This window comes from Patiria miniata, unplaced genomic scaffold, assembly GCF_015706575.1.
Source record: "Patiria miniata isolate m_02_andy unplaced genomic scaffold, ASM1570657v1 HiC_scaffold_20, whole genome shotgun sequence".
NCBI lineage: Eukaryota > Metazoa > Echinodermata > Asteroidea > Valvatida > Asterinidae > Patiria > Patiria miniata.
In genome coordinates this window covers 39,582,987-39,597,867 of record NW_024037059.1, presented here as the reverse complement: position 1 = coordinate 39,597,867, position 14,881 = coordinate 39,582,987, and the positions used below count along the sequence as shown (strand labels likewise).

Here is a 14,881-nt window from a genome sequence, read left to right as displayed (position 1 = left end):
GAAATATGTGTTTTATAAATCTAACAGAATTAGGCGACCCATAGCAACTAAGTAAAATTTACGCCGCTGACATGCGCTATGTCACAAACATTATGGCAAGCGTGTGGTGATATGTTAAAGCATGATACTCTTATTCACAAAACTTTATTGTAACATTCATAGTTCGAAACAAAACATTTTGAAACCAGTCATTTTCAGTGGTTTTCACGTCTGAAATATTTATTGTAAATTAAGACCAAATAAGTTTATCCTATATCGCTCTTGGGTGTATTCAATTGTCGCTTATGGCAGAATTCTCACGATAAATCTGAACATTGTTTTTTTTCTTCAAATTCAGTATTTTGTTTTCTGTACGTATAGTTTTCCAGCTTAATGTGTGAATGTATGTGAATGAATAATTCATCACCCAATTAAACTTTGAAAAGATATGGAGTGATCTACATTTGTTTAGAATACCGAGATTACATCTTGATATTTTTTTTTACGGAGTTCATCTGTAAGTAGCAATTCTGAGATTATTAGGAATTATGTCAATCTCAGCAGAACCGGGAGGGGGCGCTACAACCGCGTCATTTGAATTAAGGCCGCACGATGTCATAGATATTTTAATTGGCCTAAGATTATAATTTCTTTTGATAAACACTTTTTAAAAATCAGCCACCCTGGCTACGGTTGCAGTGGTGAAGTCAGTATAAAGATGAAAATGTAGGCCTACATCACATGTTTATCTCTAGCATCGTCCAAGCCGAGCCCAGCCCGACGAGCTCTCTAGAGATGGGGTTGCCTAGCAACCGATAACCGCATCTTCCCTGCCGGCGACAATCAGGCTCTAATTTTGAGACAGAAACACGATTTAACAGCGCCCCAACACACTCAACCCGGGCGCGGTCTAGTACTGAGAAAGTTGCAAGAAGCTTCAATGATAAATACACGGACATGAAACAAACCAATGAAATAATGGATATGAACGGCCGAATATGTAACCAATTATCTGTCATCGGGAAATGTTTTAGTGAGCATACAGTGTGATGGATGGTACGTGTATCAAAGCAATCTAGATTAAGGGTGTCCAAGACTACTCTCGGTAATTGCTGCAGAAATGGGGTAGTTGACAAATAATACAATTACTTCCACCCGCGAAAAGTCTGATCTAAACTTGCGGCTGAACTGCACTGTGCACTTCATACTTAGCTTTGTAGTTAAACGCTAGAATAAAGCAAGTGCGCCCTCTTGCAAATAAACTTTGGCCATTTTAAAAACCCTGGCTCCATTTTATGCCGTGGCTTATTAATGGTTGCTTGGTTGGGACCATTTCTATTAACATACCATGTTTCAATCAAACAGAGAGTCTCCAACACACCAAACCCTGATTTTATTTACTGGATATGATATTTCTGTTGCAGAAGTTATCAGGCTTTAATCTTCAAAGTCGCGAGCCTATTAAGTGAAATTGGGGCACAAACCTTAACTGGAACAAGATCAAGGCTTAGAATATGACCATTTTATAGCCACGGGTTGCTGGTACCCAGCACTTTGACACGCTGGTAATCATAGCGCAAAATGCATGTTAAACAGTGTACTTGGAACGCGGAAGTTGACGTTTGACTTTGCTTCTTGCCTTGGGCACTACTGCACTAGTGACAGCAGTAGCAGAAGAGTTGAAGTTGAGTCAACTTTTTTCCCGAAGGATTTAACTTCTTTAAGTTTCGATGATAATTTGCTCTGAAGTTGGACGGGATCTGGGATTCATGTAACACTACTTTTATCGGCGGGAACGATCGGGTTCGACTCCCTAGCCATAGCACAGGTTAGTTTTTTTTAGCTGTGGTCGCACTTTGCCAAAAGGCACTTGCAATAGGCTAGTTCAGTAGTTGCAATGACTTGGTTTAGGCATGGAGGAAGGAATCCAGTGGTTTGGGCCGTATATCTGAAAGTGAAACCACGCAAAATTAGTCAATTTCAAACCGTGCTACTATAAGTATCAACATGACTCTAAAAATACCAAAAAGTATCCTGATACCAAGACTAGAGGAATATTGACTCCTATTGATTATCAAAAACATTTATTATGTTTATTCAGGACTTTGTATTCATTCATTTGGATGGGAAAAACGAATTCTCAACTCGCGCTTTCCATATCGACATGATCGACAGATGCCCCAAACATTACCGCGTGAGCCGGCACTTTCATTTAAACCACCGTGTAAAATTAAAATCTGCTTGATAAATCGAACTGTTTTTATCATAACTTTAATAAAAATGGCATGGACTGGCACGCTCGTACCCAGAAAGTTCAGACTTTTATTAAAACAGTGGCACTGGTAGGGCCTATAAAAAGAAATGATTAAAAGCTTTCCGCACCTTTCCACAAAGCTTTTTTATAGGTCGGGGTACAGAGGCGAAACGAGAGAATTTTGTACAAAGGCGAGACGCCATTGCAACCAGACTTGTCTACTACCGCATGTTATTGTACACTGACATGACTGATGGCATCGGTGCCAGACTTACATGTAGTCTGGCACGCGGTAACAGTAATAACGCGTGCACGCATGTTCCGTGTTGCCGTGTTGTGTGGAGCGGGATCGGCCACTGCCAGACTTTGTCTGGCACGCGGTATTTATAACAGGGATAATGCGTGGACACATATTCGGTGTGCTGCATTGTGTGAAGCGAGATCGGAACAATACTTAGCCCGTGCGTAACGTCAGGCCATCTGGCATTGTCTGGTCGCATCGCGGTGTTTGCTCGGTGCGCGCCTGAACAGTGGGAAGGTCCAGGGAAAAAAATCGTAACTTTTTTGTTATGAGTGGTAAAAACCTGATTCAAATATCAATTTTATGTTTATTTAATGGGGATTCCTATGATACCAAACATTTTGATAGGTTTGGAAAATGAGATTTATAAAAGATGCTAAAAGTAGGCTATATAAATTATAATGTAAATCTTACTAAATTGAAACTCCAAATTTGGTCATTTAAATTGTTGTATCTCCAAACTGCAAACACCTATGAAGCTGATTCGAACGCCATTGATTTTGTTGTGTAATTGTTTTCTCAGTGATACAAAATATGATATTTTTTTCGCTAAAAAATTCAATTCGCCGGACTCCCTACTTGGTTTTGTGAGTCACGCATGGCATGTCTCATAAGTGGTGTAGTCCCATGAATGTGACAGAAATACTAATACTGGACTACCTCCGTACTATTACACTGTGCATGGATAGTCCCGTTGCTAGGGGAGCCAAAAATCAAATTAAGATCGAAATTATTTTGTCACTTGAAAATCACCCCAGCTATGATATGACTGCTAAATCGCAAAAAAAACTTTAAATCTCGTAGCTTCATAGGTCTACTCATCCAAAAATTATGGTAATGATTAAAGGCTGGTGTGATTAAATAAGAAGGTTCTAGGTTCGAATCCCGGTGAAGTATTGTTGATGTACCCTAACGTGGTGCAGCCCCCAACGTGGCGCACTTTGATTTTTCGCCTGAAGCGCCTACCTAGGGCAAAAGTTTTAACTGAAATTTCACAGAAAGACCAACTTTACTCACTCCTTAGTTGACAAAATTCTCCAAATTCTCCAAAGACAAGCTCCTCAGATATTTTACCAGCCAAGTTAATAGAGGTCTTAAGACTCAATCATTTACTTTCATATGTACTTCTAGAATTAGAACTACAGCAGTTGGAAGGCGCGGAAAGTAGGGCAAAAAAACCCCCAAATAAATATAAAGTTCTGCTTCCGGTACCTACATGTACCCTATTTTGACAGCCCTTACCCTAATTTTTTTTTTTTGGGGGGGGGAATGAAGAAAACCGAAAACCATAAATTACTACCTTTTACCCTTTACTACACGCAGACACCTCCATATAAAATTTTTGTACACAAAACAAATTGCCAAAAAACAACAACTATTTCCCTACCTACCTACCTACCTACCCTCTTTTCAAATGCCATGTAATCGGAAGCAGACATTTTTTTTTTACCCAGAACCACTACACCAACTTGACCCCCAAAAGTGTTTGCAAAAAGCTGAATTGGGAAACACAAAAGTTTCTAATGTTCAATAGAAAATACTTGGACATTTTTCATGAATCCCTTTGGCAGACTTTGCCCTGTGGAGTACATGTACATATACATGTACATGTATGTACAATGTACATGTTCATGTATGTACGCAATCACCAGAGTGGCATCAGCATTCAGCACACTTTCCCATATTTGGTTTTACAACTTGATTTGAACTTGAATTGAGTAATTACATGTCATTCCTCACAATATGCAGGTAACACAATGGGAGGGGTGTTTGACAAGTGCCACAAGGGGACGGATAACCAGGGAAGACAGCCCACCAGCAACGGTGCAGGCAGAGGATACGAGCATTCTTCCACCCCGCCCGCTGTAGTTCCTCGACCAAAAAAAGACAATGGTAGGTTGCCATGGTTTTTTTTGGCTAAAAATTAAGACAAAATAATAGCAGTTGTAAAGTTAAAACTTTCAGTTGTACGGTAGCTCCACTCATTTTAAGCATTATCAGAGCTGTCTTTTCTTTGATAATGTGCATGTTTAAACACATGTACTAGAAAAAGGGATGATAATTTTACCCTAGAAATAATGTAAACTGTCACATTTACCCTTCATGCATGGTCCTATGACACACGGTAAAAAATAAAAATGAAGTGAACTACCCAAATAAATTATGAGCTGTCGCTTACACTCCATTGAATTCCTTCGTGTAATTAGGATGCTCTGTGCACATCCAGTCTTTTCTGACAAATATGGTAATTGGTATTAAATGGCAAAATAATGTCTGATGTACTGACTTTACTTTTATGCTCTTCATGTACATTTTTTTGTACCTCACCAAAATTAAGTAAAGACACTGCACATATTCACTTCTTCGGTGCGTGTTCACGGTGAAAGGTAATTATTCAATATTCCCCATGACAATTATTGTAATGAATGCTCATCTTTTTGACAGATGTTTCTGTTAACGCAGGCTCGCAGGATATATTTACAGCACTTTACCAATTCGAGGGCCGGACAGAGGGTGATCTGTCCTTTCAGCAAGGAGATAAACTTAAAATACTTAATTTCAGGTGAGCACTTAACCAATTTTTGTTTTTGTTAAGTCTGTACTCCAAAAATGATCACAGAAGGAGTTATAGGGGCAATTTGTTTAAAGGTAGAGTAGATCATTTGCAGCTATCCAAAAACTAACCGACCAAATTTATTGTGAAAACAAAAGCTTACTTAGTTTAAATATAGTAATGACACTAAACGTCTAGTGAAATTTTTCCTTCTGGCATGCTGTCATTTTGAAGAAAACAACAAAAGAAGTTAATTTCCAAAGATGTGTCAACTGACACATATTTGGAAATTTCTGTGAATCCGCCCCCATGCGTTCTAATTTGAAGTTGGTTTGCAATTGGAGCGAATCCGTGAATGGGTTTACAACCGGCTGAATGAGAATCTTGTCCCGAATGCTGATTACGGGATTTTGTCACGCGAGGGCGCAATTCTAATTGTGACCGGGCAACTTTGGAATTGAAATCGAGATCCAAAATATTGGGTTTATGCTTGTTCTGTTTTCTTGAAATGAACAGGATTCACAGAGCTAAAATTTCATCAGGTTAGTTATTAAGCATCTGTCTTTAGATTTTGAGCACTTTCGTTGGTTCAAAAAAAAAAAAATTGCACAAATTATAAGTGGTGTACTCTACATGTTCATGTACCTTTAAATACATTCTATACAAGGAAAGGTAAACTATGTCCGGCAAGCATCCATTGCACCCAATTTCAGTGCTGCTTGTTAGTATTAATTTATCTTTCAAACTTTTGTTACACCTGTATACGAACAAGAAAGACTATTGAATCATTGCATCGATTATATGTTATTTTTTTTGTCAATAATTTGAAAACCGTCTACTTGAGGCAGGTTCAAAATTCATGCGAATGCGAAGCCGATTTGATGTTATTGAAACCGCTGCGAAATTCGCCAGAGTTGAAATGTGTTCAACTTTTGCGAATTCACAGCGAGAATCATGTATTCACGATGCGAATTCGCAAAAGTTGTGTCACAATATTCTCGCTGTGGTGTCACAAATGTGTGTTTGCGTTTGCTTTCGCACCGAGTATGACGCAGCATTCACGTTTGTCTGTGCTTTCTCTCGCCAGTGGTGACTGGTGGCATGCCAAGTCTCTGGTGACTAACCAGGAGGGCTACGTTCCTAGTAACTTTGTGGCTCTAGTCAAGAGTTTGGACGCAGAAGAGTAAGTCATTGCTTTCTTTACTCACTATTTTTACCACGTAATACTACACATTTTTGTTGGGGGTGGCCTAGTGGTTAGGGTTCGCGACTCATGATCAGAGGGTCAGGGGTTTGTATCTAGCTGCTGGACATATGTTGTGTCCTTGGGCAAGCCACTTCACCCTTACTTGCCTCTCTCCACCCAGGAATGGGCAAACTTATGACTTGTGTGTATGTTTAGAGCTATACATGTAGACCTATGAAATTTATTGTACAGATGCAGATTTCTTGGAATTGGGGGGGGGGGCATGTTAAAATTGTTTCAAGATATTCCTAAACTACATCATCTTTGTTGTATATAGTGAAAACTACGCTGAAAATTAAGCCTAAATTAAGAAGTGGCGACGGTGTAAAGAAAGATGGTCAAAAACCAGTTTATCCACACGCAAGTCTATGAGATATGGTCAACACAATAGCACTGCGGCACTGCGCACACAGATAACTGCGGTAATTGTAATTACATGTAGGCCTACATGACTGCCATCCAGATGAGTTTTTGACTATTTTCCTGTAAATGAGCGCTTTTTCTTATTTTGAGCTTTATTTTCAACGCCGTTTTTACCATATAGCCTACCACTAAGGTCTTGTAGTTTAGGAATATCCTAAAATAATTTCAACATGTCTCCTCAATTTTAAGAAATCTGTCTCTGAAAAAGTGTCAACTGTTTTGGGCCCACCCTGTATATTTTGCTGTAGCAGCTCCTTGTGTGCAAATCACAAGAACAAATTTACATACATTTACATTTATACATGTACACGATGTACATGCTTTCACTGGTCATACACATGTTGGATTTGACCTTTAGACTATGAAATCTCAATAATCTGATCCCTGTGTGTGAAGTGTTTGTCTCTTTGATACATGTACGTTTGAGTCCAAATGATAAATTTGGAAATGTGGGTGTTTGCCCTGCCTGGAACAAGTACATGATTTATACATGTATTGTCGATACATTTAGTGTTTCTCTTTAGTCTGTTCTGTTTATTTTACTTTTAAAAATATGCACTTCTCACATTGAAGTTTATGTTTTGTCACAAAAATACGCTCACTGTATTGAAACAAGCAGTTTTATGAGCATACATGTATATCTCTGCACGCATCTTGATGGTTTGTAAACACGTAATGTGTACTTTTAACAGAATGAAACTGCAAGATTATGTTATGAAAAATTGTGCAGGAGTCAGTACTTTCGGTGTGCAGCAATAAATTGCGACCCTTTTTTGTTTAGAGATTATTTTTTGTCCTTTCGGCAGTCAATTCGGAGGCATTTTTCACTAAATGTGAAAGTTGCTTTCATCTGGATTTTTTTTTTTGGGGGGGGGGGATTTCTATTCAAAAATGACTATTGAAGTTGAGCAGTATATGGCCATTAATCTTGATTTTGAAGCTTGGGACTGTTGAACTAATGTTAGAAAAAGCTTTGCGAAAAAAAATCTGTCCAATGGAGAAATAAATCACATTCTCCCGAGGACAGACAGAGCATACTGTCCGAAACATCGAGAAAACAGACCCAAGTCTTTTGTCGTAGCAGCGAACCTCCTACTTGAAAGCAGCCTTACCAGAAGCATCCATCAGCAATGCCTAATTTGTCATCGTCGAGCAGAATTAATTTCCTCTCTGCTCTGAGCCTGATCAGAAAGACTGCCCCTCCCGATGCACTTAGCCAGCCCAGTCATGTCAAGCGCCTGGCTCAAGAGATCGGTTGCTGACATGGCTGATGATGAATCGCGCACAGTCTGTGGATTTTGTGCACATCGATGCATCATTACTTGTTGAAAGTCGGTGTCTGAAGGTTTTGTTGCTGTCGCTATGGTTACCATGTGTTTTTGAAACAGTTTAATTACTGTTGTGTTTTAGCCATTAAACTCATCAATCTTTGCTTTTTTTTTTCTTTTCTTTTTTTAAGTTCATGTGATCTGCAGGGAATTTATTTGAAGTTTCAAAAAAATGTCTTAGGCGTAATCATCTTGACAACTTTTTTTGCCATGGACCAAAAAAGAACCATGCTACTGTAATTGCTGTGCTATTTTTTTTGGAGAGAGACAGAACTATGTAATGTACAGGTAGGGAGAACTGTTAAGAAAGGAAAACGCTATTAAAGCTTACAAAAAGTTGCAGAGGTTCATCATGAAGATTTACACAGTGAAATTAAAACCCAATTAAGTCTGACAACATACATGTACTTACCCTTTTAAAGGACCCATGCAATATTACTTTTCATGCAATCCTTGAAAAAGGCACCCCTGTGTCCCATTCAACCTTCCTTTGAATTTTCAATTTGCCATTTTTTTTAAGGGTACATTGTGTTTTGGTTCCTTTTTGGCTTGCGAATTTCCCTATTCATGAGCAAAAGTATGATGTCATTTCAGGTAGAAACCTCAATGGTACAGCTACATGTACATGTACATTCAGCACCAAAAGGCGCCAGAATTGTGGATATTTTGCTGTCATACATTTTCTTTTCTTTGGTGATTTGTTTTTGGTGATTTGTACATGGCAGTAAACCAATGAGAAAACTTTTTATCACAAATGTTTTCAATGAGCAAAATGTTGGGTTCACAATTTGAATAGAAAATCTCTACACTAAACAGTGTCTTCCTGAAATGACATCACAGCAACAGCGCCCACAGTTGTCGGGAAAAGCATGGAATATTTTAAATATTTAAAGAAGTGCACTTTTCAATTAAATTAACCAAAAAAAGGATGTCAAATAGTGTCCATACATTTCAGAGGAGTAGAAAGTTGCAGAAAATGTGTTCCTCAGAAAAATCCATCTCAAGGACCCTTTAAGACTGAATTTAAACAATGCACATTTTGCAACAACAAATTATGCATATCATCTAATTGTCTGTAGTGGTCACCATTTCATCATACATGTTGTACACTAAGAGTTTAACAGGTGTCGGTATACATGTAATTGCTTTGTAAATAATTAACCCTGTGTCTTAGTTTGTGGTTTTGAACTAAAAATCTTCATTCAAATTGTTGTTTAAATTTTGGTTAAAAAAAAAAATGGATTTCAAATACCACAGTTACTGTATGTTCAGTGATGATGCGCGTATTAATGCTTAAGAGTCAAGAGCTGTATTTGCTATTTACACAAGGATGGTTTCTGTAGGCTAATTATATGGCCTATTAGCAGCAATCAATCACTGAAGACAGTGATGAAAATGCGCATTGATCAGTGTTAATTGTGGCCTTAGATTGAAGTTTATACTGAAATCACAAGAATCTTACGGAACATCTTTCATTCTCCATGCAAAATAAATACTTTAATGTAGCAAGTTGTCAACCCCCTTCCTCCTCCAGAAAAAGAAATGGAGCTACTTTAAATTGTCAGATCATCTTGAAAAATTTTAATTCAGTTTCTTACATTTGTAAAACAAAACAAAAGACCAACTGGTAGCATCCTTTTTCCCCCCTGTCTTTTCTTTAAGGACATTAAAATGTACATTTCCGGAAATAAACAGTCATGTAAGCCTTTTGTTCCTGAAACTGATACTGTTTCGGCGAAACCTGAATTTCCTGAATGCTTGTTTATTAAGTTGTTACATGTATGTATTTTATAAATTATTTCATAGATGTCGGTCCTTTTCCTTTTGTTATCTGCAGCTGGTTTTACCGTAACTGCACGCGAAGCGACGCAACCAACCGCCTGATGGTCCCTGGCCTCGTTCCGGGAACATTTCTCATCCGAGAAAGCGAAAGCAAACCCGGTATGATATGATATCTACTCCACTATTTGACTCACTGTTTAAGTATTTCCTTTCATTTATGAACTTTTTAAGAAATAATTCATGATTCGTTTCCATATTACAGTGCACTGTCCTGGAAATGATATAAGTTTGTTTTGATACTTTTGACAGGAACATACGCTCTGTCAATTCGAGACGAAAGCAACGGACCTCCGCACGTCAAAAATTATCGCATTAGCAATACCACTGATGGACAGTTCTTCATAGCAGAGCAGAAGAAATTCCCCACACTACAAGACGTGGTGGAATACTACAGAGGTACATGGAAATTGCTAAGACTTTATACCCCTATACCCCCCCCCCCCCCCCGCTTCCCCCCCCCCCTTTCCCCGCAAGAGGTTTGCAAAGATTTTACAGGACAAAGAAAGGTCGAACCCAGGCAATGTTAACTTTCTTCACAATGAGTGATTTGGGAGGATTCAGCAAAGTTTTATAAAAAAAAAAAAAAATTAATCAGAAAATGTTAGATTGATAAATGATGACACTTAGAATTTTGTTTTCTGTATTTTTACTATGATTGAGGCATTGTTCTTTTTACACCCTGTCTACAATATACCTGTAGGTCTAAAAGTACCCAGCTCAGAATGTGATTGAGCTTTTTGAGAAAATACTTCAATTTTAAATATATATTGGTCTTTACTACAAACAGTGTTCTTTACGAACAAATATAGCAACTTTAACTATTATTCATCAGAATTGTTACTTTTCCAATTTTTTTTTTTCCAGGTGACAACTCGGGTCTGTGTTGTCGAATCACAGATGCTTGCCCGAAGGAGAGTCCCACCACCATGACGTTAGGCAGAGACATCTGGGAGATTGAAAGAAGTTCCATGGTCATGATGTCCAAGTTGGGCTCGGGCCAGTTTGGTGACGTCTGGAAAGGTGAGCAGTCGTTTTGTTAGTTTGTTTGTAAATATGATGCGAACAAGCTAAATGAAGCGTTTGTCGGGAATTTTCATTTGGGAGATTCAGGCCAAAATAAGGGCACTTCATCACATCACTTCATCACATCTCGTGGTGTTCCGACTTTCATAATTTTTCAACTGAAGATGGTACCAGCATGCGGTTTTCACAGCAGTGATGCTGAGATTGTGCTCTTTTCAAACCTGTAAAAAAAAAAATGACCAGGTTCGACAAACGACTCATTGAGCTTGATAGCATCACAGATACATTAGGCTTTAACTCAGATTTGTCAAAAGTTCCTTTTTTTTCTCAACAGTTAAGGCCGGGTCATACTCGGTAAAAAAAATGAACGTGAACGCGAATCTAAGATCTACGGGCAAGTTTTCGTGCTGCGAATTCGCAAAAGTTGATCACATTTCAACTCACTGCGAACTTTGCAGCGAATGCTTCGTGACGTCAAATTCGCTTTGCATGATGAAATACGGTGTGAACCGGCCTTTGTAAATAACAGAATAAAAACGTAGAATAACGCTCTTATTTATTCCGCAGCTATTTGGAATGGCAAGACGCCAGTTGCCGTCAAGACGTTGAAAGAAGGAACAATGTCCCCAGAGGCATTCCTAGCAGAAGCCAACATCATGAAGGGGATTAGACATAACAAGCTGGTGAACCTGTACGGTATATGCTCTGAAAAGGTAAGCAGATTTGCTACCAAAAAGCTCTTAGCTGCTAAGCTAGAAAAAAAATGTTACTTAATAGCACAAGTGATCTGTCAAGCAGAAATATGTTGAGCAGCATATAAGTGTTTTTGTTATCAAAAGCGGAAAATTGTTTTCATATAAAACAAGTTGGCAATCAAGGAAATGTTGCTCATCATAAGAAAACAGAAAATGATAATAAGCAGATGGTGCTTAGGAAAATGGGCAGACAAAAATTAAGTTAAAGGAGATGTTAGCAAAAAGTGCTTAACAAAAAAGCTTATGAGAAGAAGATTTTACTCAGCAATTACTGATTCCTTCAAATTTAGCTAAGTTCCAGCTTACCATGCTAACAGCAGTTTACATCCTCCTGACATTTTGACTGGTATGAAAACCTATTACAATTTTTATTCGATAAGCATTTCTGTTGTTTACAGTTGCACCCTGTTTCCTGTGTGGATTTTTTAAATGAATGTACAGACTTCGTGACCTACTAAGCCTCAATAGCTGTAGAACAACCATGTTATCTGACGATCATACTTTGCGTCTTTCAGGAACCCATCTACATCGTCACAGAACTCATGAAGAACGGAGCGCTACTCACTTACCTCCGAGAAGGGGATGGGAAGTTCCTCAGTCTACGGACATTAGTGGACATTGCAGCTCAGGTCCGTTGGCTTGACTTCGTTTTGTGTTCAGAATCAATTAATTCCCTTATTTTTTTCCAATTTTCTACCAACAAATAACTCTATTCCAGCGGTCACAGGTTTGAATCCTGTCTGTTGCTCAGTTTTAATTTGTTTCTTTTCTTGACTCAGATTGCCCAGGGGATGAGTTATCTTGAGGAGCGCAGCTACCTCCATCGAGACCTGGCTGCTCGCAACATCCTTGTCGGAGAGAACAACCTGGTCAAGATTGCAGACTTTGGTCTGGCTAAACTGGTCCTAGATGAACACTACGTAGCCAGAAAAGGTACTGGGTTGCTCAGAGTTGGGAGAGAAGATATTGGTGCAGTCAAGTCCATCACAAGTCCTCAAAAGTTCATCACAAGTTCATCACAAGCCCATCACAAGCCCATCACAAGTCCATCACAAGTCCTCACTAGTCACAAGTCCTTAAAAGTTCATCATAACTCCATCACAAGCCCATTACAAGGCCATCACAAGTTCATCACAAGCCCATCACAAGTCCATCACAAGTCCATCACAAGTCCTCACAAGTCCATCACAAGTCCATCACAAGTCCTCACAAGTCCATCACAAGTCCTCACAAGTCCATCACAAGTCCATCACAAGTCCATCACAAGTCCATCACAAGTCCTCACAAGTTCATCACAAGTCCTCACAAGTTCCTCACGAGTCCTCACAAGTTCATCACGAGTCCATCACTCATCTCTTCTGCAGAATCTCCTACAATTTCACCCCATGACAAAAAGTTACCGTTTGTTCTTATTATCGTTTCTCTTCAGGAAACAAGTTTCCAGTCAAATGGACGGCCCCGGAGGCTGCCCTCTATGGGACATACAGCATTAAGTCTGACGTGTGGTCCTTCGGCATACTAGTATCGGAGATTGTCACTAAGGGAGTGATGCCTTATCCAGGTGAGTCCATGGCAACCAAATTTAAAGAATTCCAAACCAAAACATAATAACAAAAATTTCACAGTGGTATTGAGGAACACTTCTTATTTTTTTATTTTTTTTTAGAATTATTCAGCTTAAGTGCAACTGCAGTGGTTTCTGTCTTGGAATCAATTTAAAAAATATTCCGATTTCCATCTGGTTATCGACCCCCAACCCCAACATTTCAGGGGGAAAAAATGAAAAGGCCTTTGCCAAAAGCCAAGCTTTGAAATCAAAATTTCTATTGAATTATAAAATCTTTAACCTCTACCAAATCATTAAAAAAAATCGCCTGCAAAATTACTTGCTGAATTATTGACGTTATTGGTCCTATCTCAAGCGCTGCCCAGAATCATCTCATTTTGACAGAACACACATTTTTGTCTTTGATTTTGTCTTTAATTTTGTCTTTGATTTTGTCTTTCTTCCCCTCCCCCCCCCCCCCCCCCCACCAGGGTTGTCTAACTCTGAAGTTCTAGACCAGGTCCAGCGAGGCTATCGAATGAAGAAACCCCAACACTGCCCCGAGTCTCTATACAGACTCATGTGCAAATGCTGGCTGGAGAATCCGCAGGACCGTCCCACCTTTGATTTCCTCTACAACTACCTTGACGATTACTTTGTGTCGCAGGAACCCGAGTACAAGGATCCTGAGGGTTTCTAAAGTTCTGCCGTAAAGGTCTTAAGTCGTGAGGGACGTATGTACATGTCAGTGTTGGAGTTTTCGTTTTTGTACAGCTCAAGTAGCAGTGTGGACTTGGCCCGAACTCGATTTTCAGAACTCAAAAAATATAAATGGATTTGACACGTACTAGGCTTTTTGTACTCGGACTCTTTGCCGAACTCGGCATTTTGTGACCCCTTACTCGATTCCCACACTCGGAAGTACAATCAACTATTTACTTTTTCGATACTCCATCTGTGGACTCGAAAGTACACGTTTATGTACGTATGATTAATCGATTCTCTGATAAATGCATGGAATCGAATCTGAGCGGTTGTGAATTGAGCCCCTGCGAAAAGCTACCATTGCCGTACATGACCCAGCTAACCGTATTGTACAACTCTGTAGGATGAAAACCAGTGAGGCATGCATTACGTCATAATTTTACAAGCGTGTGTGCTACGCATACGCGTCCTTACCACTTTCACTTGTCACTGTACTTGCCGAGCGTGTTTGTAGTGGATGAACCAAGTATCGTCAGACCCCCTAAAGCTACGCGGTCCTTTTTCTACGCATTTACCTTCAATTTGTGTGTGACAACGCGCGTGCGTATGCAAGCGTTACCTGCGCAGATAATGGAGGGTCGAGGATACATCAAAACATTAGTCAGATCATATTAACTTGGCATTTTTGTTTCACATTGTGTACTCATGCTCGGCTCATACTCGACTGTTTATGCACTGTTTTCCACAACCTGTACTCGGATCCTGAAAAACTCGGACTTGTATCTTTGGCCAAGGACTTGATGATTAATGTACGTGGACTCGGCCTGTACTCAGCCCGTACTCGGCCCATACTCGGCTCTCCAAGGGCGGATCAAGAACACAATTTTGGAAGGCAAAAAAAATTGTTTGGTCCCCCAAAAAGTGG

At 39.3% G+C, this 14,881-nt stretch overlaps 1 protein-coding gene across 2 annotated transcripts; it reads left to right on the top strand.

Moving 5' to 3' along the window:
- The first annotated feature begins 1,559 nt into the window (after nucleotides 1-1,559).
- Nucleotides 1,560-14,881, top strand: LOC119729121 (tyrosine-protein kinase SRK2-like). Of its 2 annotated transcripts, none has more exons than XM_038201637.1 (12): nucleotides 1,560-1,807; nucleotides 4,284-4,427; nucleotides 4,998-5,097; nucleotides 6,176-6,271; nucleotides 9,923-10,026; nucleotides 10,177-10,323; nucleotides 10,792-10,947; nucleotides 11,518-11,663; nucleotides 12,221-12,334; nucleotides 12,485-12,638; nucleotides 13,135-13,266; nucleotides 13,743-14,881. In XM_038201637.1, the coding sequence occupies exons 2-12, from the start codon at nucleotides 4,292-4,294 to the stop codon at nucleotides 13,949-13,951; spliced, it is 1,494 nt and encodes a 497-aa protein (XP_038057565.1). In that variant the 5' UTR covers nucleotides 1,560-1,807; nucleotides 4,284-4,291; the 3' UTR covers nucleotides 13,952-14,881. The 2 variants fall into 2 exon arrangements, with proteins under 2 accessions (XP_038057565.1, XP_038057564.1); XM_038201636.1 differs by having other exon boundaries at nucleotides 1,561-1,807; nucleotides 4,980-5,097; nucleotides 13,743-14,880.